General features: G+C 54.9%; 1 protein-coding gene across 1 annotated transcript in view; it reads right to left on the minus strand.

Moving 5' to 3' along the window:
- The window catches only part of GALNT9 (polypeptide N-acetylgalactosaminyltransferase 9), a 104,351-nt gene extending 84,553 nt beyond the window's left edge, over positions 1-19,798 (minus strand). Inside the window, exon 1 of the mRNA XM_057746158.1 lies at positions 19,175-19,798. Within this exon, the coding sequence (XP_057602141.1) occupies positions 19,175-19,415 (241 nt within the window). The 5' untranslated portion in view covers positions 19,416-19,798. The remainder of the gene's footprint in view (positions 1-19,174) is intronic.
- Between the last annotated feature and the right edge of the window lie 940 nt (positions 19,799-20,738).

Genomic DNA, 20,738 nt, shown 5'->3' on the forward strand with positions numbered 1-20,738 from the left:
AATGCCACACAAGAGGAAGGCAGGAGCTGGAATTCAAATGGCTTTGGGCTCTTGAGGATGTCTACCAGCCTCTGGCTTTCATGTTCCACAAGGAAAACAAAGCACAGTGCAGTTAGGTCATGTCAGTCAGGGGCTTTGTCAGGACTCTGAATTTTCCACCCAGAGAAGCAAGGGGGTCCATATTAGGAATTAGAGGCCAGACCACCTTCCCCAGCCGTGGCCTCCCACCCGAGGAGGACTCGGCTGCCTATCCCGGGCCGAGAGGCTTCCATGGACATGGACGAAGCCTCCAGCTCCCAAGTAGCCCCCCGAAACTCCCTCCCCCAGAAGAGTCATTTCACACTTGGCCAACCCACTCCTTCCAGCACAGAAACCTGGGCTATGTGGGCGGTTGCGATTTTTCAACCTGGAAGGAAGCGTGGCTTTCAAGCTTCCAGCCTCTCTTTTGAGTCACTGATTTCCATCTGTCACAGTGACTTAAGCCAATATCCCGAGAGAGGAAACAGCCCACGTGGAGAGGCTGCCGGTCACAAGATAATCTGAGAGGAAGAGGCAGGATGAAGACACCTTCGGGAATCGGGAGGCTGTCCTCACCAGCGAGTCGGGCAGGCCCACGAGGTTGTGGCCTCAGTGTCAGGACATCCCTGGGGACACATGGCCCCTGGTAGCCCAGAGAAGGGGACTCCATCAGCAGGGTCCCCATGGGGACAGGACAGACCAGTCGCCACCCTAAAACCACTAAGAATGTTAGATTTATTGATAAAACAAAGTAACAACATCAATTGTGAAAAAGCAGTAAGTATCAGACAAGATGGGGAGAAATTACTGAGACGGGGCTTCCCTGGTGGCGCAGTGGTTAAGAATCCACCTGCTAATGCGGGGGACATGGATTCGATCCCTGGTTGGGGGGAAGATCCCACATGCCTCAGAGCAATTAAGCCCATGCACCACAACTACCGAGCCTACACGCCACAACTACTGAAGCCCTCTTGCCTACAGCCTTTGCTCCACAACAAGAGAAGCCACCACAATGAGAAACCCACGCACCACAACAAAGAGTAGCCCCTGCTTGCCACAACTAGAGAAAGCCTGCGCACAGCAACAAAGACCCAACACAGCCAATAAATAAATAAATAAATAATAAATAAATAAATAATAAAATAAATCTTTTAAAAAAAGAAATTACTGGGATGAACATGAAGAACAGTGGGATCTGGGAGATGGGTGAGTCTGGATTTGCTTTTTCCCTGGAGGATGCTCTGGACACTGTGGACATGGGAGCTCGGCGGGGAGGGAGCCAGAGGGCCAGGCGGACCCCTGTGTGAGGTACGCAGCCTCTGTGTCGCCTGTGGGCCCACAGGCCTTGAAAGGGGGTGGGAGGAGCCCCACTGAAGACCCCCCCCCCCAGCCCTGAGCCTGGAGGAGGTCATACAAATGCTGCCCGTCCAGGCCTCCAACAAGGCCGCAAATCCATGTTTCCTGACGATGGCCAGCACGCAGCAAACACACCAGGACACTCGAGAGAACAGAGACAGGCCTCAGACGGGCGCTGCTGGGTGCTGGGTCCTCACGCTGCCCTTGGGTCAGAGGCCATCTGTCTCCTCTCCTGATGTCACCCAGCAAGTGGGACTCCACGGTTTGCAGTGGACAAATCCCCCATCACCCGCCTGTCACCCACTGGGCTCCAGGCAGTGTCCTCTGCGTGCCTGTGACCTTGGGGTTGGGGGGATGGGATGGCAACGGTGGTGAGCAGACATCCCACTGGCCCCAGCTTCCCTCTGTTTTCCACCTATGAGAATTCAGGCCGATTGAACACGCCTGGCTATTAATTTTGCTGATTACAAAGCGGAGATAAAAGCAAGAGTCCCTGGTTTGCCTTTGAAGATAACGTCCTTCCCAACTTCAGTTTTATCCACTCTCTCCAAACACAACGGCTAATTTCATTACAGACAGGTCTTTTAAGATCCCCTGGGGACCTGAACCAATAACATATTGTCAATAGCGGGAAGACTGACTGCCCTTCTGAAACTATGCAGTCATGAATATTTTGCAGGACACGGCAATACCTGTAAAATATATTCTCACTGAGACTAATACAGTATTTGATAAATCTTCATACATAATACTTGTGTTCAACTAATGTGAATATTTATGGGGCCAAAGCATGGGAGGTAAGGGATGACTGGAAGTATCTGGCGACATGCGTTTCCTGGCTTTTTTAAAGCACGTGGGGCCGTGAAATGTCCCTCGGCCGGCTCTTCGCAGGAATAAGGGCTAACCTGCCCCAAATTTGGGCCTGATTGCTGCAGGGTAGTAGGTATGGGGGATATCTGGGCATCCTGTCACTTCAGTGGTGACCGGGCTCTGAGCAAAGCTGCCTGAGAGCGTCAGGGTGGCAGCCGGGGCCAGACCCTCCCCACGCCCACTGCATCAGACTCTGGTCCCGACGGCAGAATCTCCCAGGAAATGCTTCTCTGTGGGCCAGCCCAGCTCCATGGGTCACAGGCAGGAGGAGACCTCAGAGCCCACACTCAGGTCCCCACGGAGTCGAGAGGCTGGGTGGCCCAGAGGGTGAGGCTGGCTCTGTCGCCCCAGCCCCACAGGGTGGGTACAGAGGGTCTGGCCCCGCCCTTGGCCTCTCTGCTGACCTCTGGGGGCAGGACTCTGTGCATAGTAGGTGCTTGTGAATGAATGCATGAACGCACATGTGCTTGAATGAATGGGCCACGGCAGAGCCCCCACCTGCGGTCTTGCAGCAGGTCTTGGAGTCAGTGACCTTCCAAACAAAGAGTGATGGACATGCATGAGAGCTCATGGTGACCTTGAAAATGCAGAGCAGCCCACAGTGTGGTATCCCATCCCCCTCCCTGCCCTGCTCAGTCAGCTTATGCTGCATAACAAGTACCACCAACAGTGGGTCCAACAATATACATCTTTTTCTCATGGTTCTGGAGTCTGGAAGTCCAGATCGAGGCAGCAATTTGGTTCCCGATGAGAACCCTCTCCCTGGCTTGCAGATGGCGGCCTTCCTGCTGTGTCCTCAGTGGTCCTTCCTCGGTGTGTGCACACACAGAGCAGGAGATCCAAGTCCTCTTCTTATGAGGTCACTAATCCCATCATGGGGGCCACCCTCATGGTCTCACCTACCCCCAACCACATCCCAGAGGCCCCACCTCCTAACACTAGCCCACTGGGGTTAGGGCTTCAACATAGGAATTTGGGGGACACAGACATTTAGTCCATTGCATTCCACCCCTGGCCCCCCAAATTCATGGCCTTCTCTGAAGCAAAATACACTCACTCCTTCCCAACAGCCCCCAAAGACTTAATCCACTCCAGCATGAGCTAGAAAGTCTCAAGTCAAGGGCTTCTCTAAATGTGTATTAGTCACACAGGTCCCCCCAGATCCGAGCCACCCGGACAGCTGCAGTCCTGGGCTCTCCACCACCTGCGGCCAAGGGCAGAGTCCAATGTCTCATTTTGCCCCTGGTCCGACTCCTCCCCCGCCCACCCTAAATTAAGCTGGGCCATGTTTGAGTTGGTTTTGCTTGGAGGCTGGAGCCAAGCCACCAAAACTCAAACCCCACCTTCACTCATGTCCTAACTTCAGGCAAAACGCTCAGCCTTTGTGTGCCTCCATCTGGGTGAAGGGGGCAGTGCCCCCTCCCAGGGCTGCTGTGGGGCTGAACGAGATGGCGCGGGTGACACTCAGAGTGACAGGACCTTTTGGCAACACACACAGTCGAATGTCTCCTGACACGGGGGCCGTTTGCTTTTCTCTGCTGTTTGGATGTCTCTCACCCACATTTATTATCCCAGCCGCTCCCACCAAGACATGAGAGTCGTGGGTCCACTGTCGAGTGCCTTCGTGAAGATCTGAGGGCAGAGTGATGGAGGTGCGGCCGAATGCGGGCAGGTACGTGTGACCACAGGTATGTTGCTTGGGCAGAGACGAGGACGGAGGGCTGGGCAAGGCTGCAGCAGGAAGCCCAGTTCCTGCTGGGGGATGGTCTGCAGGCTCCAATCTGCAGAACCGCTGCTCCCCGGCCCAGCATCTGGGGCTGCATGAGCAGTGCTGGCCGCTGAGTCAGGACAGATTAGACTGGCAGTGCCTGTCCCCGGACCCACCCTCAGAGTCACCCTCGACTGCTCCAAGTTCACTGAACACAGCTCTGCGGCTTCCTGGCTCCTCTCTAGAGCCGGGACAAAGTTAGACCAGGAAAAGGGTTGGGGACCTGTGGTACCCACCCGCCCAAAGGGCTTCCCTATAATCCCCAGGGGCCCCTCCAGTAGCAGGGCCCCAGGTTCAGGGCAGAGTCCTGGGCTGGGAAGAGCTGCATTTCTGGAGGGAGGTGGGTTGCAGTGTGAACATACCTGCTCTAAGTGGCCCTGACGGAGGACCAGAGCACCAGCGAAGGGACCTTGGAAGCAAGGAGCTGGAGAAGGCCTAGAGCTCGGAGGTGTGGTTTCTGCAGGTATCAAAACCACGTGGATTTTCTCGGGATGGCTCTTTGGATGCACTCACCCTCCTCTCCCCTCCAGCTGCCAGGAGTCTGCTCTGATGTCTGTAGCCCAGGAAGGAGTATGTGTCCCACAGCCCTGCTCTCAGGGGCAGCAAGGGCTTCTTGCAGCCCTGGGCAGTGCCTAGTGATCTGTGGCTCTGCCCCAAGGTGGGAAACGCCCTTATGCCAGGGCCACGCCAGATATAAGGCTGTCTGCCTCACATCAGTGCCAAGCCAGCTGTTCATCTCCACGCGAGTGCACTGGGGCCCCACCCTCCTTCCTGGCCCTCTGTCCCCCTCCAGCCATTCCAGACACCTGCCCCCCTTTCTCACCCCTTGGCTTTGCTCCCTCTATGGGGTCTCCTCCCATGTTCATTCATCCCTCATCCATCCACCTCCCCAACCATCCACCCACCCACTCAAACACCCTTCCTCCCTCCCTCCCCCAACCATAAGTCCACCCACCCATCCAGTGAGCAAATATTTATTGAGAAACTCTAATGTCAGGCATCACACTATCCATCCATCCAAATTCTGCCTCATTTCAATTCTCTCCCTTCCATGGTCTTTGCTCACATTTCTGAGGACCTACTGCTGTGTCAGGCACGTTCACATGCATCATCTTGTCTAAAAAATCCTATCATGGGGTTTCCCTGGCGGTGCAGTGGTTAAGAATCCTCCTACCAATGCAGGGGACACGGGTTCGATCCCTGGTCCCAGAAGATCCCATATGCTGTGAAGCAACTAAGCCTGTGCACCACAACTATGGAGCCTGCGCTCTAGAACCTGTGAGCCACAACTACTGAGCCCATGCTCCACAACAAAGAGAAGCCACCTCAATGAGAAGCCCACACACTGCAACAAAGAGTAGCCCCCACTCACTACAACTAGAGAATGCCCGTGCACAGCAACTAAGACCCAACGCAGCCAATAAATAAATAAAATTTAAAAATCCTATCATGGAAAGATGACCATTCTTCCCATTTCACAGATGGGAAAACCATGGCTCAACGAGGGGAACAGACCTGCCACAGTCACCCACTTGGGATTTGGACCCAGGTCTATCCAACTCCAATGTGCAGCTCCAAACACCTCCCCTTCCAGGAAGCCCTCCTGACCTTCAACACAGCTCATCAACACAGTGCTCTCTCTTGTCACTGATACTCCCTGCTTTAGAGAACAGAGGATGCCGGGTGGCTGCCTCCCTCCTACCTGGCTGTAAACTCTCAGAGGAAGGCACCCAGCCTCCGCGCTTTGGGCACCCCCTCCGGTGCTCTGCACAGCAGCCCATGTTCTGCAAATAAAGTGTGAATTGGATGAAACCTCTCCCTGAACCCTGTCCCCAACTTCCCGTGGACACCTGGGGGCCATGTGTTTTTCTGCAGGAGTGAGGCTGCCTCAGAAAGGGAACCACAGAGCTGGTGAAGTTGGCAGCGGGGGCAGGGCGGGGTGTGGAGGTCAGGGACTGTGGACAAGTTGAGCCAAGTCAGCTGAGCAAGAACCACATGCCAGGCATTGCCCAGCAGCTCCCACGCTTCCCTCACTCACTTCTCACAATAGTACTGAGAGCTAATTACTATTTCATCCCACTTGAGGAGCAAGGCTATAAAGGAAGCTGCCCAAGGCTGCAGGGAGCAGGGCTGCTCACTCGGGCAGTCTGGCTCTGCAGCCACATTTCGGCTGCAATGCTCTGCCCCTACCAAGGAAGATAAGCTTGTTTGCTTCCCTGCGTCCACTGCTAAGTGCTCAGACACACGGAATATTAACGACTTATCCACAGTCTGCTCAAATGGTGTGAAAATAGTCCCTTGCATAACCCAGGCACTTTCTGTTATTTTCTTTCTCCGAAATAAAATCGAGGCTTGCTGGGTTTCAGATGGGGGCTGCACACTGAGCTGGTTTGACTGAACTGCTAAAAGTAAAAGTAGTCCTTTTTGCTCGAGCAGGAGGCAAAAGTCCTCACCACTGAGCTGACGAGGCTGATGTCTTCCCAGCCCATCCCCGGGGAGGCGGTCCAGGGCAGGCACCTGGACCAGGGTCCAAATCCCACCGCTACTGTCAGAGGCCCTGAGCTTGCTCAGACCAGGTCTCCTCATCGGTGAATCTAGGATGGAGAGATTATCTCCTGCATAGGCTGCCGTGGGCACCAAAGGCAGTCACGGACGCTGGGCACTCAGCACGGCACATCCACCTTAGTTATCGCTACCATCAGGTGAACACGAAGCGTCTGAGAACAATTGCAACAAGCAGCTAGTACTTGACGCTGGGTCTACAAGCAGCCCCTCTCCTGGGGTCTCCCCCAGAAACGTGAAGGCTGGGAGGGTGTCAGGGTGTGGGAAGGAGAGAAGCCCTTCACCCCGAGAACCCTCTCCAAGAGGCAGCAAACTTTTCAGGGTGGAGATAAAGGATGGCGGGGGTGACAGTGCCGGGGAGGACAGCGTGTCCAAGGTGAGAACCCCGGAGGAGGCATAGCTGACCGGGCAGCCCCCCACCGATGCCCACCTGGCCCTCGGAGCCAGCTGGATCTTTCCTCAACTTCCCCTCCTGCTCCCCAGAAAAGATCCAGAGCTGAGCAGCCCTTGGAGGGAGCAGGGGCAGGAGACCAGCTCCTCTCAGGGCTGGGAGGTGGCAAGGCCCCTCTCCACGCAGACACGGGTGGCTCGTAGGCCTCAGCACCCTCTCCCCATCTCCCGCCTGCCCCGCAAGGGGGTCCAGCCTTACAGGCCAGGGGTTCTCAGCCCCAGTGTCCCCATTCATAACACACATTTTTTAATACTCCCTATTCAGAAAGAGAATGTAGATAATACATAACCAGACATACATTTTCTTTCTAAAAATCCATTTAATGCTACAGCAGTTTAAAAAAAAAGGGAGGAGGGAGGGAGGGAGGAGGGAGGAAGGAATGTGATTTGCCCTTCTCTACCTCAGCTGATGACTTTATTTCCTGCCTCCTTGAGAAAATGGAAGGAAAGAACACCCCAGCCCCCTAGCTCACCTGCTGTCCCCCTGGCCCAGAAGCCGGTGCCGTGGGCCTGAGGAGCTGTCCGAGGTGCTGGCCAGGCCCCAGCTCCCGTGCTGGGGCCTCACCCTCCCACCAGCTCCAGGACAGACTCCGGCACCGTCTTCTTCCCTCCCACCTTATTCCCATCTTGGAAATACACTCTCTGCTAGCCCCACCTCCCTCTTCAGGACCAGCCCTCACTTCATTCTCCTTCACAGCACTAGTTCTCAGCTGGGGGAGGGGGTGCCCCCAGGGGACATCTGGCAGTACGTGGAGACATGTATGGTTGTCACAACTGGGAGAGGGTGCTACTGGCTTCTGGTGGGTAGAGGCTGGGGCCGTGCTCCTGCTCCCTGTCCCATGCTGCATGGAGGCCCCACCTCTGACAATTATCCAGCCCCAGCCCCAACAGTGCTTTACAGCAGAGCCCTGTGCCTGCCACCCCACCCACACCTAAGCTGACTTTGTCCAGGTCACCTCCCCCCTTGGCACCTGTGGTAAGCCCTCAGTGCTCACCGTGTGTGACCCAGCAAAGCACTCGGCAGAGCGGGTCCCCTTGACTCCCAGGACCAGACACTGGCCTCCCCTCCCCTCCGGCTGCTCCTTCTTATCGCGCAGCAAGTGTCCCGGTTCAGCCGACCTGTCTCCTCTCCATCTATACTCACTCCCTGGTCTGGGCAAGATCCTAAAGCCATGTGGGTTTCAAGAGCATCTGTATGTGGATGACTCCTGCTAGGGGCTCAATTCCTAAAAGTTGTGTATTGAAGCCCTAACCCCCAGTGTGACTGTATCTGGACAGGGGTCTTAGGGAGGTAATTAAGGTTAAATGAGGTCACTGGGGGACCGTAATCCCGTAGGACTGTGGCCTTACAGAGGGAGATACCCAAGGAATGCATGTGCGCAGGAAAGAGGCTGTCTGCAAGCCAGGAGGGAGGTCTCACCAGAAACCAGCCAAGCCAACACCTTGATCTTGGACTTTCAGCCTCCAGAACTGTGAGACAATGAATTCCTATGGTTTAAGCTGCTCAGTTTGTGGTACTTTGTTGCAGCAGCTGGAGCTGACTCATACAGCTCCCCATGTGAGTCTCTGGCACGGACTCCCCTGACCGGCCTTCTAGCCATCCTGCAATGCACACTCTGCCCCAGGACCCCTGCACTTGCTGGCCTGGCACTTCCTCCTCCGGATGGCTGCATGTCACCCCTCCCTTCCTTTCAGTCTTCACTTAAAAGTCACTCCCCTCTCGAGGCCTTCTCTGGGCACCTAGCAGAGATGCCAGTGCCTCCCCCAATACTTTATCCTCCCTGCCTTATTTTGCTCCCCCCAACATTCAGTAGTCTGTGCAGTTTGCTCACTGTGATCGGCAGAATCACAGCCCCCAAAGGTATTCACATCCCAGACCCCGGAACCTGGGAGTATGTTAGGTTACGTGGCAGAGAGAATTAAAGTTGCTCATCAGCTGACTTGAGCTGGACTATCTGTGCGCTCTCTGTAATCATAAGGACCCTTAAAAGTGGAAGAGGTAGGTGAAGAGGAGAGTGGGGGGGGGGATGTGACTGGGAGAACGGCACAGAGAGGTGAAACGCTGCTGGGTTCGGAGACGGAAGGCCAGCCGTGCAGGACGCAGGCGCCTGAACCCCAGGAAAAGGCAAGAAAACAGGCAAGAAAAGGCTTCTCCCAGAGCCTCTGCAGGGCACACTCCCTGAGAGAACTGTGTCAGGCTCTGACCTGCAGGAGGCCGGGAAGAAGGCATTCCTCACACACCTCTAAACGCTCTGTGTTCTTGGACCAGGGCATCTGCGAGAACAAGAATTTTGACAAATTCCTTGATTTTCCTATGAACAGCGCAACTACATTGCACTCCAGTGTTAAAAGCATTAACTCTTTTTTAAAAATTAATTAATTTATTTATTGGTTGCTCTGGGTCTTCGTTGAAGAGCGTTAACTCTTCATATACAAAATTCTAAAATACACTACTATTTTGGTAACCTCAAGCTGAGATTTCTTCCACTTTTTTTAATATACCAGAAGCTCACGAACCAGCCGTGGCCTGAGCCTCTCAACCTCCAGGAGGCCCCATCCCAGCAAGTCAGTCCACACACAATCAGGACAATCAGGACCTCACAACTGTCCCCCATGGTACCAGCCCCGTGTCTGGCTCTGGGCACAAATGCCCCTCCAGCCTTGCAGCCAAGCCTCTCTTCTTAACCAGGGTGGGAAAACTCAGGGAGGAAGGAGGGTAAGGAGGCTCCTGGAGCGGCCGTGGGAGCCGGAATCCACCGCAGACTGGGCACCCGGTAGAGATCAATACTTCTCTGGCACACTGCCAGGGCCCAGGGAAGCATTTTAAAGAACAATTGTACTTGGGCTCACTGATTAAAAATAAAATGCCAAAAGCTGAGGCTTCTGAGCAGGGCCCCTCTGGGCAGACCTGAGGGCTGCTGCCTCTCAGCCAGGCCAGGCGAGCATGGCAGAACTGGACCCTATGGACTGGACCTGGTGGTGGATGGGCCCTGGGAAGCGAGGCAGTGTGGGGGGTGCAGGAATGTGGCCTGGGGGATGCTGCTGCTACATCTTTCTCAGGGCCTGGGAGGCAGGGCCACAGCTGCACAAGTGGGTTATCTTATTTTCATTTATGTTTTATAAGGCTGGGAGCCTCAGAAAGCCTTGGAATGAGTGTGGGGTCCAGAGTCCAGCTTCATCATCTTCCCTTCATCAGCTCTGATGCCATCACTCCATGACCCCAGGGGAGGCCGCTTTCCTAGACCAGGTGCCACAGCCCAGAGCCCTCGAGGGTCAACCACGTCTGCCTTTCCTCTGTCCCTCCTATGGTATCTGCGTCTCTACAGACCATTCAATTCACGTTACTTAACAGCTTCCTTTAAACTGATGCGCTTTAGAATTAAGTGATTGTGCTTCTTAAATAAGTGATGTATTGCTATCCAAGATAGGAGACCTTTATCCTTTGTGCAAAATGTTAGTCAATAGGAAGTGAAACAGCATTTGGCTATTAAAGTCTAGCTGGAAACACGGCCAGCCAAGGATGCTGAGGCTGGGGATGGCTTTAAAGGGAGATGGGGAAGTTCAGAGCACGCGGGAGGCATGTTGCCATCGAATCGAGACTGTGTCGGTACAGTCAGAAAGATCAACGGAGGACGGATGGGGGACAGTTCCTCGGGATGGCACCATCCCCATGCCAGGCAGGATCCTAAGCTTTGGGCAACATGGGCTTAGCCATCACACTGGACACCGTGATGACCCTTCACTCAGGCCAACTCCTTTTGTCCCCACAAGGCTCTGCTGGGGCTGGTGCTTCCACCACTCCCACTTTACAGATGAGGAAACTGAGGCTCAGGGAGGGTGAGTGACTTGTCTGAGAGGTGGAGCCAGGTATGAACACAGCCAGTCCACCGCCATGCTCTTGACAGAAGGCAGGGATCTCCATGGGGGTGACCTTGCCCCCAGGGGACACTTGGCAATGTCTGGACATTTCTTGTGCCACAGCTGGAGGTGGTGAGGGAGGGACTACTGGTCTCCAGTGGGTGGAGGCCAGGGATGCCACTCGACATCCCTGCCAGCACCCTGCAACCACGAGCAAAAGATTATCTGGCCCAGACGAGGTTGAGAAGCCCCTACTGGGGGCCCCACGTCAGGTCACAGGCCGAGTGGGCACAGCATCAAGACTGTCCAGCCCCTCGGGTTGCTGGGCAGGTCGTGTATTGTCCTCCCTGTGGGTCTCATCTGGGTCCTGCGGATCTGAGTGAAATCAAGGGTGTGCCTTAAAAACCAACCAGCTAGGGCTTCCTAGGTGGCGCAGTGGTTAAGAATCCACCTGCCAATGCAGGGGACACGGGTTCGATCCCTGCTCCAGGAAGATCCCACATGCCGCGGAGCAACTAAACCCGTGTGCCACAACTATTGAGCCTGCGCTTTAGAGCCCGTGAGCCACAACTGTTGAGCCCACATGCTGCAACTGCTGAAGCCCATGTGCCTAGAGCCCGTGCTCCACAACAAGAGAAGCCACGGCAATGAGGAGCCCACGCACCACAACGAAGAGTAGCCCCCACTCACAGCAACTAAAAGAAAGCCTGCGCACAGCAAAAAAGACCCAACACAGCCAATAAAATAAATAAATAAATAAATAAATTTATATATTAAAAAAAAAAACCCAACCAGCTTCCCTGGTGGTGCAGTAGTTAAGAATCCACTTGCCAATCCAGGGGACATGGATTCGATCCCTGGTCTGAGGAAGATCCCACTTGTGGCAGACCAGCTGAGCCCATGCACCACAACTACTGAGCCCACGTGCTGCAACTACTGAAGCCCCCATGCCTAGAGGCCATGCTCTGCAATGAGAAGCCATTGCACTGAGAAGCCCGTGCACAACAACGAAGAGTATCCCCACTCTCCACAACTAGAGAAAGCCCGCGCACAGCAATGAAGACCCAATGCAGCCAAAAAACAAAAACAAACAACAACAAAAAAAACCCAACCAGCTAGATGGAGGCACAGATTTCTATGATCACAGACAAAGTCCAAGTGTTCCTGGCACACGGACATTTCAGTGTCACCCCCTCCCTTTGAGCACAGACCACATTCTCCCTGGGGCTCTGCCCACCTCCCCGATGCCCTCACACCACCTCCTCCTCCTCCGTTGCCCTCTCCGCTCACCAAGGATGCCCCCCCCAATGTCCTTCTGCAGTCCCCTTGAAGCCCACTCGCATCTCAGTTCCATCATCCAAGGGGAGCTCCTGACCCCTCCTCCTAGTCAGTGCCCAGCGCACACGGGCATCGGTCCTCTCGTGGTCAGAACTCAGGGTGTCATGGCTGCGCTGCCTCCAGAGGCTCTGGGGGAGGGTCCTTCCTGCCTCTTCCAGCCTCCGGAGTTGCCAGCATCCTCGGAGCTCCTAGGCTTGTAGTCTCTGCCTTCTCTCCTTTGTGCCTGTGTCTCTCCTCGTCTCATAAGGACACCCTTGTCCTTATAAGTCATTGGATTAGGGCCCCCCAACTGGAGTACAGCCTCATCTTAACTAAGTACATCGGCAAAGACCCCATCTCCACACAGGCTCACATTCTGAGGTTCAGGAGGACCTGAATCTGGGAGGCTGCTATTCAAGCCACACCCCATCTAAAGCAGGGCCCCTTCTCCCATCCACTTGCCATCACTCTGCCTCTTCATGGCCTTTCTCTCTGTCTGGAGTCACCTTGTTCACACGACTCATTGGTCACCTGCCTTCGCCCTGGGACGTCAGCCCTAAGAGGCAGGGACCTGCACCTCCTTCACTCCTGTATCCTGACTTGGCATCAGGAACACGTGAGGAGTGAACGACACCCAGATAAAGGAGACTTTCCTTCATTCCAGAAAGGGAGAGCTTCTGCCTGCAGGGGAATCTCCAAGGACCCATCTCTTGCCATGAATCTGCCTCACCCCACCCCACCCCCACTTTGACACCTGGCTACCCTCCCTTCAGGGGTACCTGTGCTTTTTTGAGAGCAGAACAGAGAAGTTGACCAAACTGTTCCAAGACTTGGATCCCATCTGGGAATGTCCTCAGTGGGACATCGGATATGGAAATAGATAGAGACTTATTTTTGTCGCGTTTCCGGCCAACGAAGGATAAACTGTCCTTTCAGAAAATAGTGCCGAACCTTTGAAATATGCAGATTGCTGAGCTGAATTGTAAATGCAATCACTTAGCCCCAGCACACTCCCAAGGCGGGGATCACCACCTGCATGAATTACTCCTAGAAGCGCGGCCCCCACCAGATCTGCAGACACAAGTCTGTGGATGGAGCCAGCCATGGTGAGGTCCGCTCCTCCCAAGGGAATTACGGGAGGGGTGTTTATCACAGGGTGAAGCATCCCTGCCTCTCATCCCCCCAGATGCCAAGGCCCAGGTCTGCACAGCACTCATCTCTGTGTTTGGAAGTGGCCTCGGCTGTTCTGACTCACCGGTGGTCGGATGGGGTCAGAGCCACACCAGCAGGCAGAGGAGCACAGGCAAAGAAGAGGGAAAAAAGCAAAACCAACAGGCTCTTAATCTTCTCAGGGTGAGTGAAGTGTAATTGCAGGCGGCCCCGGCAGAGAACGGAAAAGGCGATTCTTGTCAAACGGTTCCTGCCGGCCGGCAAGGCTGTGTGAGGCCTGGGCTCTGATTGGAAGCACCAACTATTTTTTCACTTTCCATAGTAAATCAACAACAGTGGGAAAGGGGTGAGACGGATGCAGGGGGAAAGGCCACCCAACTAATGACCGGGGAGGGGCAGTGGAATAGCCAAGCAATTAAATGCTGCCATTTTGAAGCAAGACCTGCCAGGACCCACGATTACATTCCGAACAAACTGCATCTATTTTTCTGGCCCCTGGTGGCTTTGACTGTTGGGTTCAGCACTGTGGGACGTTTTAACTCATAAAGCAAATTCTAGGAGGATGGAAATTGACGAACTCCAGCTGGAAAGGCCCCGGAACCAGCGGGGAGCTACTTCTGGAATTAAAACTCACACGCATAGGGAAAGCTTTCTGGTGAAAAGCGTATGCCCTACAAGTGGAATATCTTAGACATCTTCAAAATGGAGCTGCTCAGGCATAAGGAGGGGCTTGGAAATTCCTCTTGAGAGGCCGGCACCTTCTATTCACATGGGCTCTAGAGGTGGGTGGACTGGGACAGGCGCACCACAGAGGCAAGGTGGTCCAGTGGGGCCACTAGCCTCTCCCAGGCCCCAGGAACCTGCCATGCCCCTCTCAGACCCCCACCCAGCCCCTCCTCCACAAGGTGCTCCTGCAGGCTCCACCCAAGTGCGTCATTCATCCTTTCGTCACATAAATGGTCCTGATGGGGCATCTGCCCTGTGCCCAGGTTTGAGGCACTCACTGTCCTCATGTGGCTTGTGCTCTCGTGTGACGTTTGAATCCCCGTAGCAGGTGGGGAGTCTTTGGATGCTTCCCCAAATTCAGCTTCTCAGCTGTGACATCTGCCTACTGCCAAAGCAAGCACCACAGCGCGGGGAAGAGGGCTGCTGGTGGAGATACGTGTTCCCTATACGGGCCCAGGGTCCAAGGCAAACGCAGGGTGATTCCCTGGCATTCTCTCCACCCTTATGCTTCTCGCCTCCCCCTGGGGGCCTCCTGGTCCCAGCTCCAATACAGCTTGATTATTAAAACTCATGGTGCTCAGATTATTGGTAAGATTTCAGCTTCCTGATCTGAAATCTGGGCCCCCCTGCCGTGGGTGCAGCCTAGGGGGCACACGACAGCCCACCTCCCCACCCTTCCCACCCCACTCCCCACCTAACCTCCAGCACCATCCTCTGCTGCTCTGCTACAGACCCGCGCTTCCCGAAGTGTCCAGTCAGAATCCGGGTAGGACCGACATGCAGGACAGGATTATTGGCAGAAAATGAACACAGTGTTAAATAACATTGGCTCACACTGTGAGACTTATCCCCTTTTAAAGTCTCCTGATTTCTTCAAGGAGAAAGTCTTGGTTTCATGCCAATATATCCCCCATACTTGATAATCTCCCCTTTAACAAAGAGAGGGCAGGCTTCTGGCTCAGAGCCTCTGGTGACAGCCGTGTCACGCTGGAATTCAAGAGCATGATTTTGTTTTCATTGCGTTCATTCACAGTCAGTCCCCTCCTGCTATGGGTACAGTGCTGATTTGCAGCTGTCTCTTAAAATAAATTTATGCTAAATAAAAACAATCAATTGTTTAGAGAAAGATCCACTCACTTGGTCCTCCAACAAATATTTCCGGCGCATGAAGTATATGCAAGGTACCGCCCTAGGCCCTTAACATTAGAGCCGAGAAAAAAACAGGCAAAAATCCCCACCCTCAGATGAACAGCAGAACAGGTATTGTGCACAAATGTGGTAAAACAGTACCAGTCTTATGTGAATTTCTTTCATCTGAGAGAGAGCAGGGGCAGCAAGTACCTCTTCCCAATAGAGGGGAAGCGGCATTGGCAGAGCTGGAGGGAGGCAGCCTGCCACTGAGATGTCCAAGGCGATTGCCTGATAAACCACAATTGGACCGTCTGTTATTTTAACTTGAACTTTTGATAAGTGCAGAAATGTAGATCATTCTAAAGCAAATATGCTTCTAGCAGCTGTCACCTCTAACTTTCTAAACAACCTTGGGCAAGTCCTGCTGTCTCACTGGCCCTCAGCTTTTCCGTCTGTACAATGGGCCCACAGCTTTGACCACTGATTGTAATGGCTTTGACCTCTGACTGTGAGGGACTTGGGCTGGACTGAGTCAAGCTAGAGAGAATTATCTTACATTTGTCTGAATTTTAGAAATTACCTCCCTCAAAAGCAACCAACCAACCCAAATGGAAACTTCCCATCCCATCCGCATCTCCAATTCAGACTTCCCATCCCATCTGCATCTCCACTCCTAAGGGGTCACAGAAGGCAGAATGGGGACTTCCCTGGTGGTCCAGTTGGGTAAGACGCCATTCTCCCAATGCAGGTGGCTGGGGTTCAATCCCTCGTCTGGGAACTAGATCCTGCATGCTACAACTAAGAGTTCACATGCTGCAACTAAGACCCGGTGCAGCCAAAATAAATAAATATTAGAAGAAGAAGGAGGAGGAGGAGGGGAAGAGGGGGAGGAGGAGGAGGAGGGGGAGAAGGAGAAGAAGAAGAAGAAGAAGAAGAAGAAGAAGAAGAAGAAGAAGAAGAAGAAGAAGAAGAAGAAGAAGAAGAAGAAGAAGAAGAAGAAGAAGAAGAAGAAGAAGAAGAAGAAGAAGAAGAAAAGGAAGGAAAAGAAGAAGGGCTTGAACATACAATCAACTGAATGAGACTTTCTTTCCCTTCTCACTGAGCTTAGAGGTTCTCCAATGCCACCTTCATAAGACTCGCTGTGCCAGTTGCAGGCACGGCACCAGGGATGCTGTACTTTATATGCAAGTTAAGACATTCAGAAGGATGATTTTTGTTGATAAACATTTTTTTCTTGCCTTGAGCACTGAATTTAGAAGCAAACTCTTGTGTACATACAGGATGTGACTACACTGCATTTCCTTAAAGAATATTTCCCCCCCGAGTCCTGTGAATTTGAATCTGCACACACCACTTGATAAGTCTGCTGCCATCAACAAGCCATTTCGAGTAAAGGTCACAGGACCAGCTAAAGGAAGGGTGTGGGGAGAGCTGGGGAGAATGCCCTGCTTCTGGGCTCTGCTCCCTGGGGACAGCCTTTCCTTCCCACCAGCTCCTTTAAGCCAGGAGAGGTGTTTCTAGGAAGCAGTCAAGGCAAAGGAAATATAAGCAATAAATCAATTGTGTTTGGGTTTCTCCTTCTTTCTAAACTCAGCGGAATTAGTATCGAGGAGAAACTCCCAGGAACCCATTTCATATTTCTTGGATCTAGAATACAACAGACACTAGTGCAAAGAGCAGCGGCTCGCCTCCTCTGGGAAGCATTCTCTTTGCTATTCTTCAACATCCTTTAACATAGGAAACAGCGCCAGTTTGAAGGGGTGAGCACTGTTTTCAAACGGCTTCTTGTGAACAAAGGTCAACTCCACTCCTGCACTGTCCTCTCCTTAGGGACCAACCTGGGATGAGTGCTAGACTGGAGCTCTCTTGTCATTTCCAGGAACAAATACCAAATGATCCCTGGGTAAGGTGCTATGCTAGGCACATGGCCTAAGAAAGGGGTGCAAGACAGACTCATCAAAGAGAGTGGGATTGGGGGGAGGGGACAGAGAGACAGAACAGTTGAAGGAAGGGGTGGGTAAAGGAAAGAGAAGGAGAGAGGGAAACTGACGAGGAGGAAGAGATTTGGTGAAGGAAAGAGGAAGAAAAGATTTTAAAAAGAAGAAAGGAGAAAAGGGTGGGAAGAGGAGTAGGAAGAGGGAATGGAGGGGCGAAGGGAGAGAGGAAGGAGGGAGAAGCCAGGAGAAGGGAGAGGGGAGAGGCTGGGGTGGGCCTGGGGGTGACACTCCACTTTCCCGAAACACCTCATCATCTCCCATCAGTGTCAGGAAAGTCGGCCAAAGGTCCTGGCTTTTTCTGCCTCCAAGAATCCTGACTCCTTCTCACCTTGAAGGGTGGGGGTGGGCAGAATGGCTCTCGGTGCTGAGCTGGCCGTCATGATGTTACACAACCCGACGTGCTGCCAGGGTTTTTATATAATCTTCCGGTTCTCCCCATAAAACAGGCCATAACACCCTGGCAAATACACATCAATAAAGCTGTATGCCATGACTGGGGCCACCGCCTTCCCAGAGATGAATCACTGCCGGAATGGTCAAGTGGCAGTTGAACTAAACTTTTCTCCCCTCGTGGCTTCAGCTGAAAAGGAGAGATCAGAAAAGCCACAGAGCCCACGAAAAGTACCTCCAGAGAAAAACCAGGAGTTCGGGGGTGGTGAGAAGGTGCTTGGGAAGTCAGAGGATGCTCCCAGAGAAGGCAGGCAAGGCTGCGGACCACTCCCGCATCCCAGGCATCACCAAGCCTCAGGATCAGAGCTGCTGCTCTGAGACTGGCTGGGCCTCCAGCAGGAAACCCTGAGACGACCCCCACATCTGGCTGGGCGAGGTGCAGAACAGGCCCCGCTGTGCAGACTGGCTCCCAGACAGCTCCTGCAGGAGCCTGTTACTGACACTTCCTGAGGAGCATTGCCAGGGCTGCCAGTGCAGAAACTAGAATAGCACAGGACAGAAGGGAAAAGCCCACTAACGAGGTAAACACAAACTTTCCTCCTTCCTCCTTGTGCTCGGCACAGAGCGAGCCGAGGGAGAGCAGTTGCTTTATTCTGCTTGGCTGCAACCCTAAGTGGAAAAGTACTCCCCACCCCCTCCCCCCGCCGTGTGCACATTGGCCCTGACCCGCCTTGACTCCCACGCTGACTCTCAGGGTGACCCACACCCACTTGGGAGGAAACAAGGAGCCCACCTCCAGGAGCTGGGCTTCCTGTAGAAGCTTCCAAGGACTCCAGGCTCCCAGACACCATGGCCCAGGGTCTATCTAGGTAATTAACACCTGCCAAGCCCCCGCTAGGCCCTGGACTCTATTTGTGCATGAGTCACAGGCTCACGGCCTCATGCTTGGCCCACAACACTTTGCGGAGTGAGCCCCGAGTTCCCCAGGACGGAGGGCTGAACAGGCCCAGTGGCTGGGGGTACCTTTCTCCACCAACATTTAAAGAACACCTCTGAAGGGCAGTGTCACCATCCCGCCTCTCTTCACTTTTTCCCCAGGGAGGGGAGTGAGTCCAGGCTAAGCCCTAATGCCCCACAGCTCCTGGAGCAGCCCAGCAGGCCGCCTGGCTCTTGTCCTGGGCACTGCTTGCTTTTAAAGCAAGTTCTGCAACCTCTAGAAGTTCTCTCACGTTCCCTCGGGGAACAGGACGGAGTCCCCTCATGTATGCTGGTGGGTTGGGGTACTCAAGTGTCCACTGGGAGAATGAATGAATGAGTGGTCATGCAGGCCAGCGCCCTCTGCTACACTGAGCCTTCATTCCTATCTGCCTCGTACCTGATTCCCTCCCCAAGTAATAGGAGTTCGATCCCAGCCCTAATGGTTGGCCATTAGGCCCCTGGGGTGCGCGCAATTTCTAGCTGCTGGGACACGGTGCAGTGTCCCAAGCACGGGGACGGTTCTCCTCCCACCACTCCCTCTGCCCAGCCCCTTTGTCCCGAGCGGGGCTCTGGCTCAGCTCACCATTCAGCTGGTTGTAGACTACCTCCTCCAGGTGGTCGAGGCGCTGCAGGATGGCTTCGCGCTCCGCCAGCGCGCCCACCTTGGCGTGCCGGCTACGCACCCGCCGATCGGCGCTGCGCACGATCTGTACCAGCCCCTCTGAGCGATCCTGCAGGCGGCAGTACACGGAGAAGAGGATGATGCCTACGAACACCAGGATGTTGACCGTCAGCAAAGTTTTGATCTTCCTGGCCACCGCCATGAACGCGGTTGGAAGCTGGGGGCTGCCTCACCCGCGGGGCATCCCCGTGGGCCCGGCGGCCACAGGAGCCTCCGCCTAGCCCGCTGCTTCGGGGACCATGAGCCAGCCCAGCTAGCTGCGGGCGGGGGCCCTGCGGGCGGGGGACTGTGGGCCGGGGGTACTGCGGGCCGGGGGCTGCAGGCTGGTGCTGCGGGCCGGCTGCTCGCTCTGCCACCCGCGCCCGGGAGCTGTCCGTTCAGCACCACCCGCGCCTCCTCAGCGCGCCCCTCCGCCTCCCGGGTTCCCCACGCGCAAGGGCTGCCCGGGGCCGCGGATGCAGGGGACACCGGGCATCCTCCGCAGAGGGGCGCGGCCCCGTCTCGGGGGCGGCGGGGCGGGCCTCGGGCCCGGAGAAGCGAGGGAGGCGCGGGCAGGCAGGCGCTCGGCTGGTGTGCGGCTCCTGCCCGCCCCGCAGCCACGGCGCCGGTGCGGAGTGACGCGGCCGCCCAGCTCATCAGAATGCACGCGGAGCCCCGCGCTCGCCCCCACAGACCCGCCCCTCCGGGCCCGCCCCCTCCGGGACCATCCCCACCCTACCCCACCCCGCGGGGCGCAAGGTCCAGCGCGCGCTCCAGGAGCCTGAGCCGAGAAGGGCGGGGCGGGGCCTCGCGCTCAGGGGACCCAGACCAAGGGCGTCCGGGAGGGGGCGGCGCGCGCGAACAGTCTCTCCCTATGCCCCATCCTCAAACTTGATCGGCGGAAGTGGGGTCTTGGGCGTGTCTGGTCAAGGCGGTGTAGTCTGCGTGGATGAGCGGGTATAGGAGTGGGGGGCCTTTGTGAGGAGGGGAGGGGGGGACAGTAGGGTCAAAGCAACAAAGGGTAGTTTGTCTCCCCATCCTAGGCCAAACTGAATGACTCCAGCCGCCCTCCCCTTCCCCCTCTCTGGGGCTGAGGGCTGGTAAGAGCTGAGTCCAAGGACTGGTGGACCGGGCTTGACAGTCAATGGTACCTAGGGGCACCTCCAGGCAGAACCGCTAAACCCATCAGGAGGGGGAAAAGGCGCAGAGCCCTGGACGCGGGGTACTCCAGGTCGCGGTCCTCAGACGTCAGGGGAGAGCAAACCTGGCTGACCCAGCCTCCACTCCCATCTCTAATCTAGCCTCAAGCTCACATTTTATAGATGAGACAGCGGGGGTCTAAGAGAATAAAGACCTCCCACAGCGCTGGAACCTGAGCCCCCAGAAGGGGGGCGGGGGGAGGGGGGGACGTCCGTCTACTTCATGCTGTCTGCACAGCACCTGAAGCTTAGTTGGTGCTCAGTAAATATTTGCTGAGTGAATAAAT

The sequence above is a fragment of the Hippopotamus amphibius genome, chromosome 8 (genome assembly GCF_030028045.1).
Source record: "Hippopotamus amphibius kiboko isolate mHipAmp2 chromosome 8, mHipAmp2.hap2, whole genome shotgun sequence".
Classification (NCBI taxonomy): Eukaryota; Metazoa; Chordata; class Mammalia; order Artiodactyla; family Hippopotamidae; genus Hippopotamus; species Hippopotamus amphibius.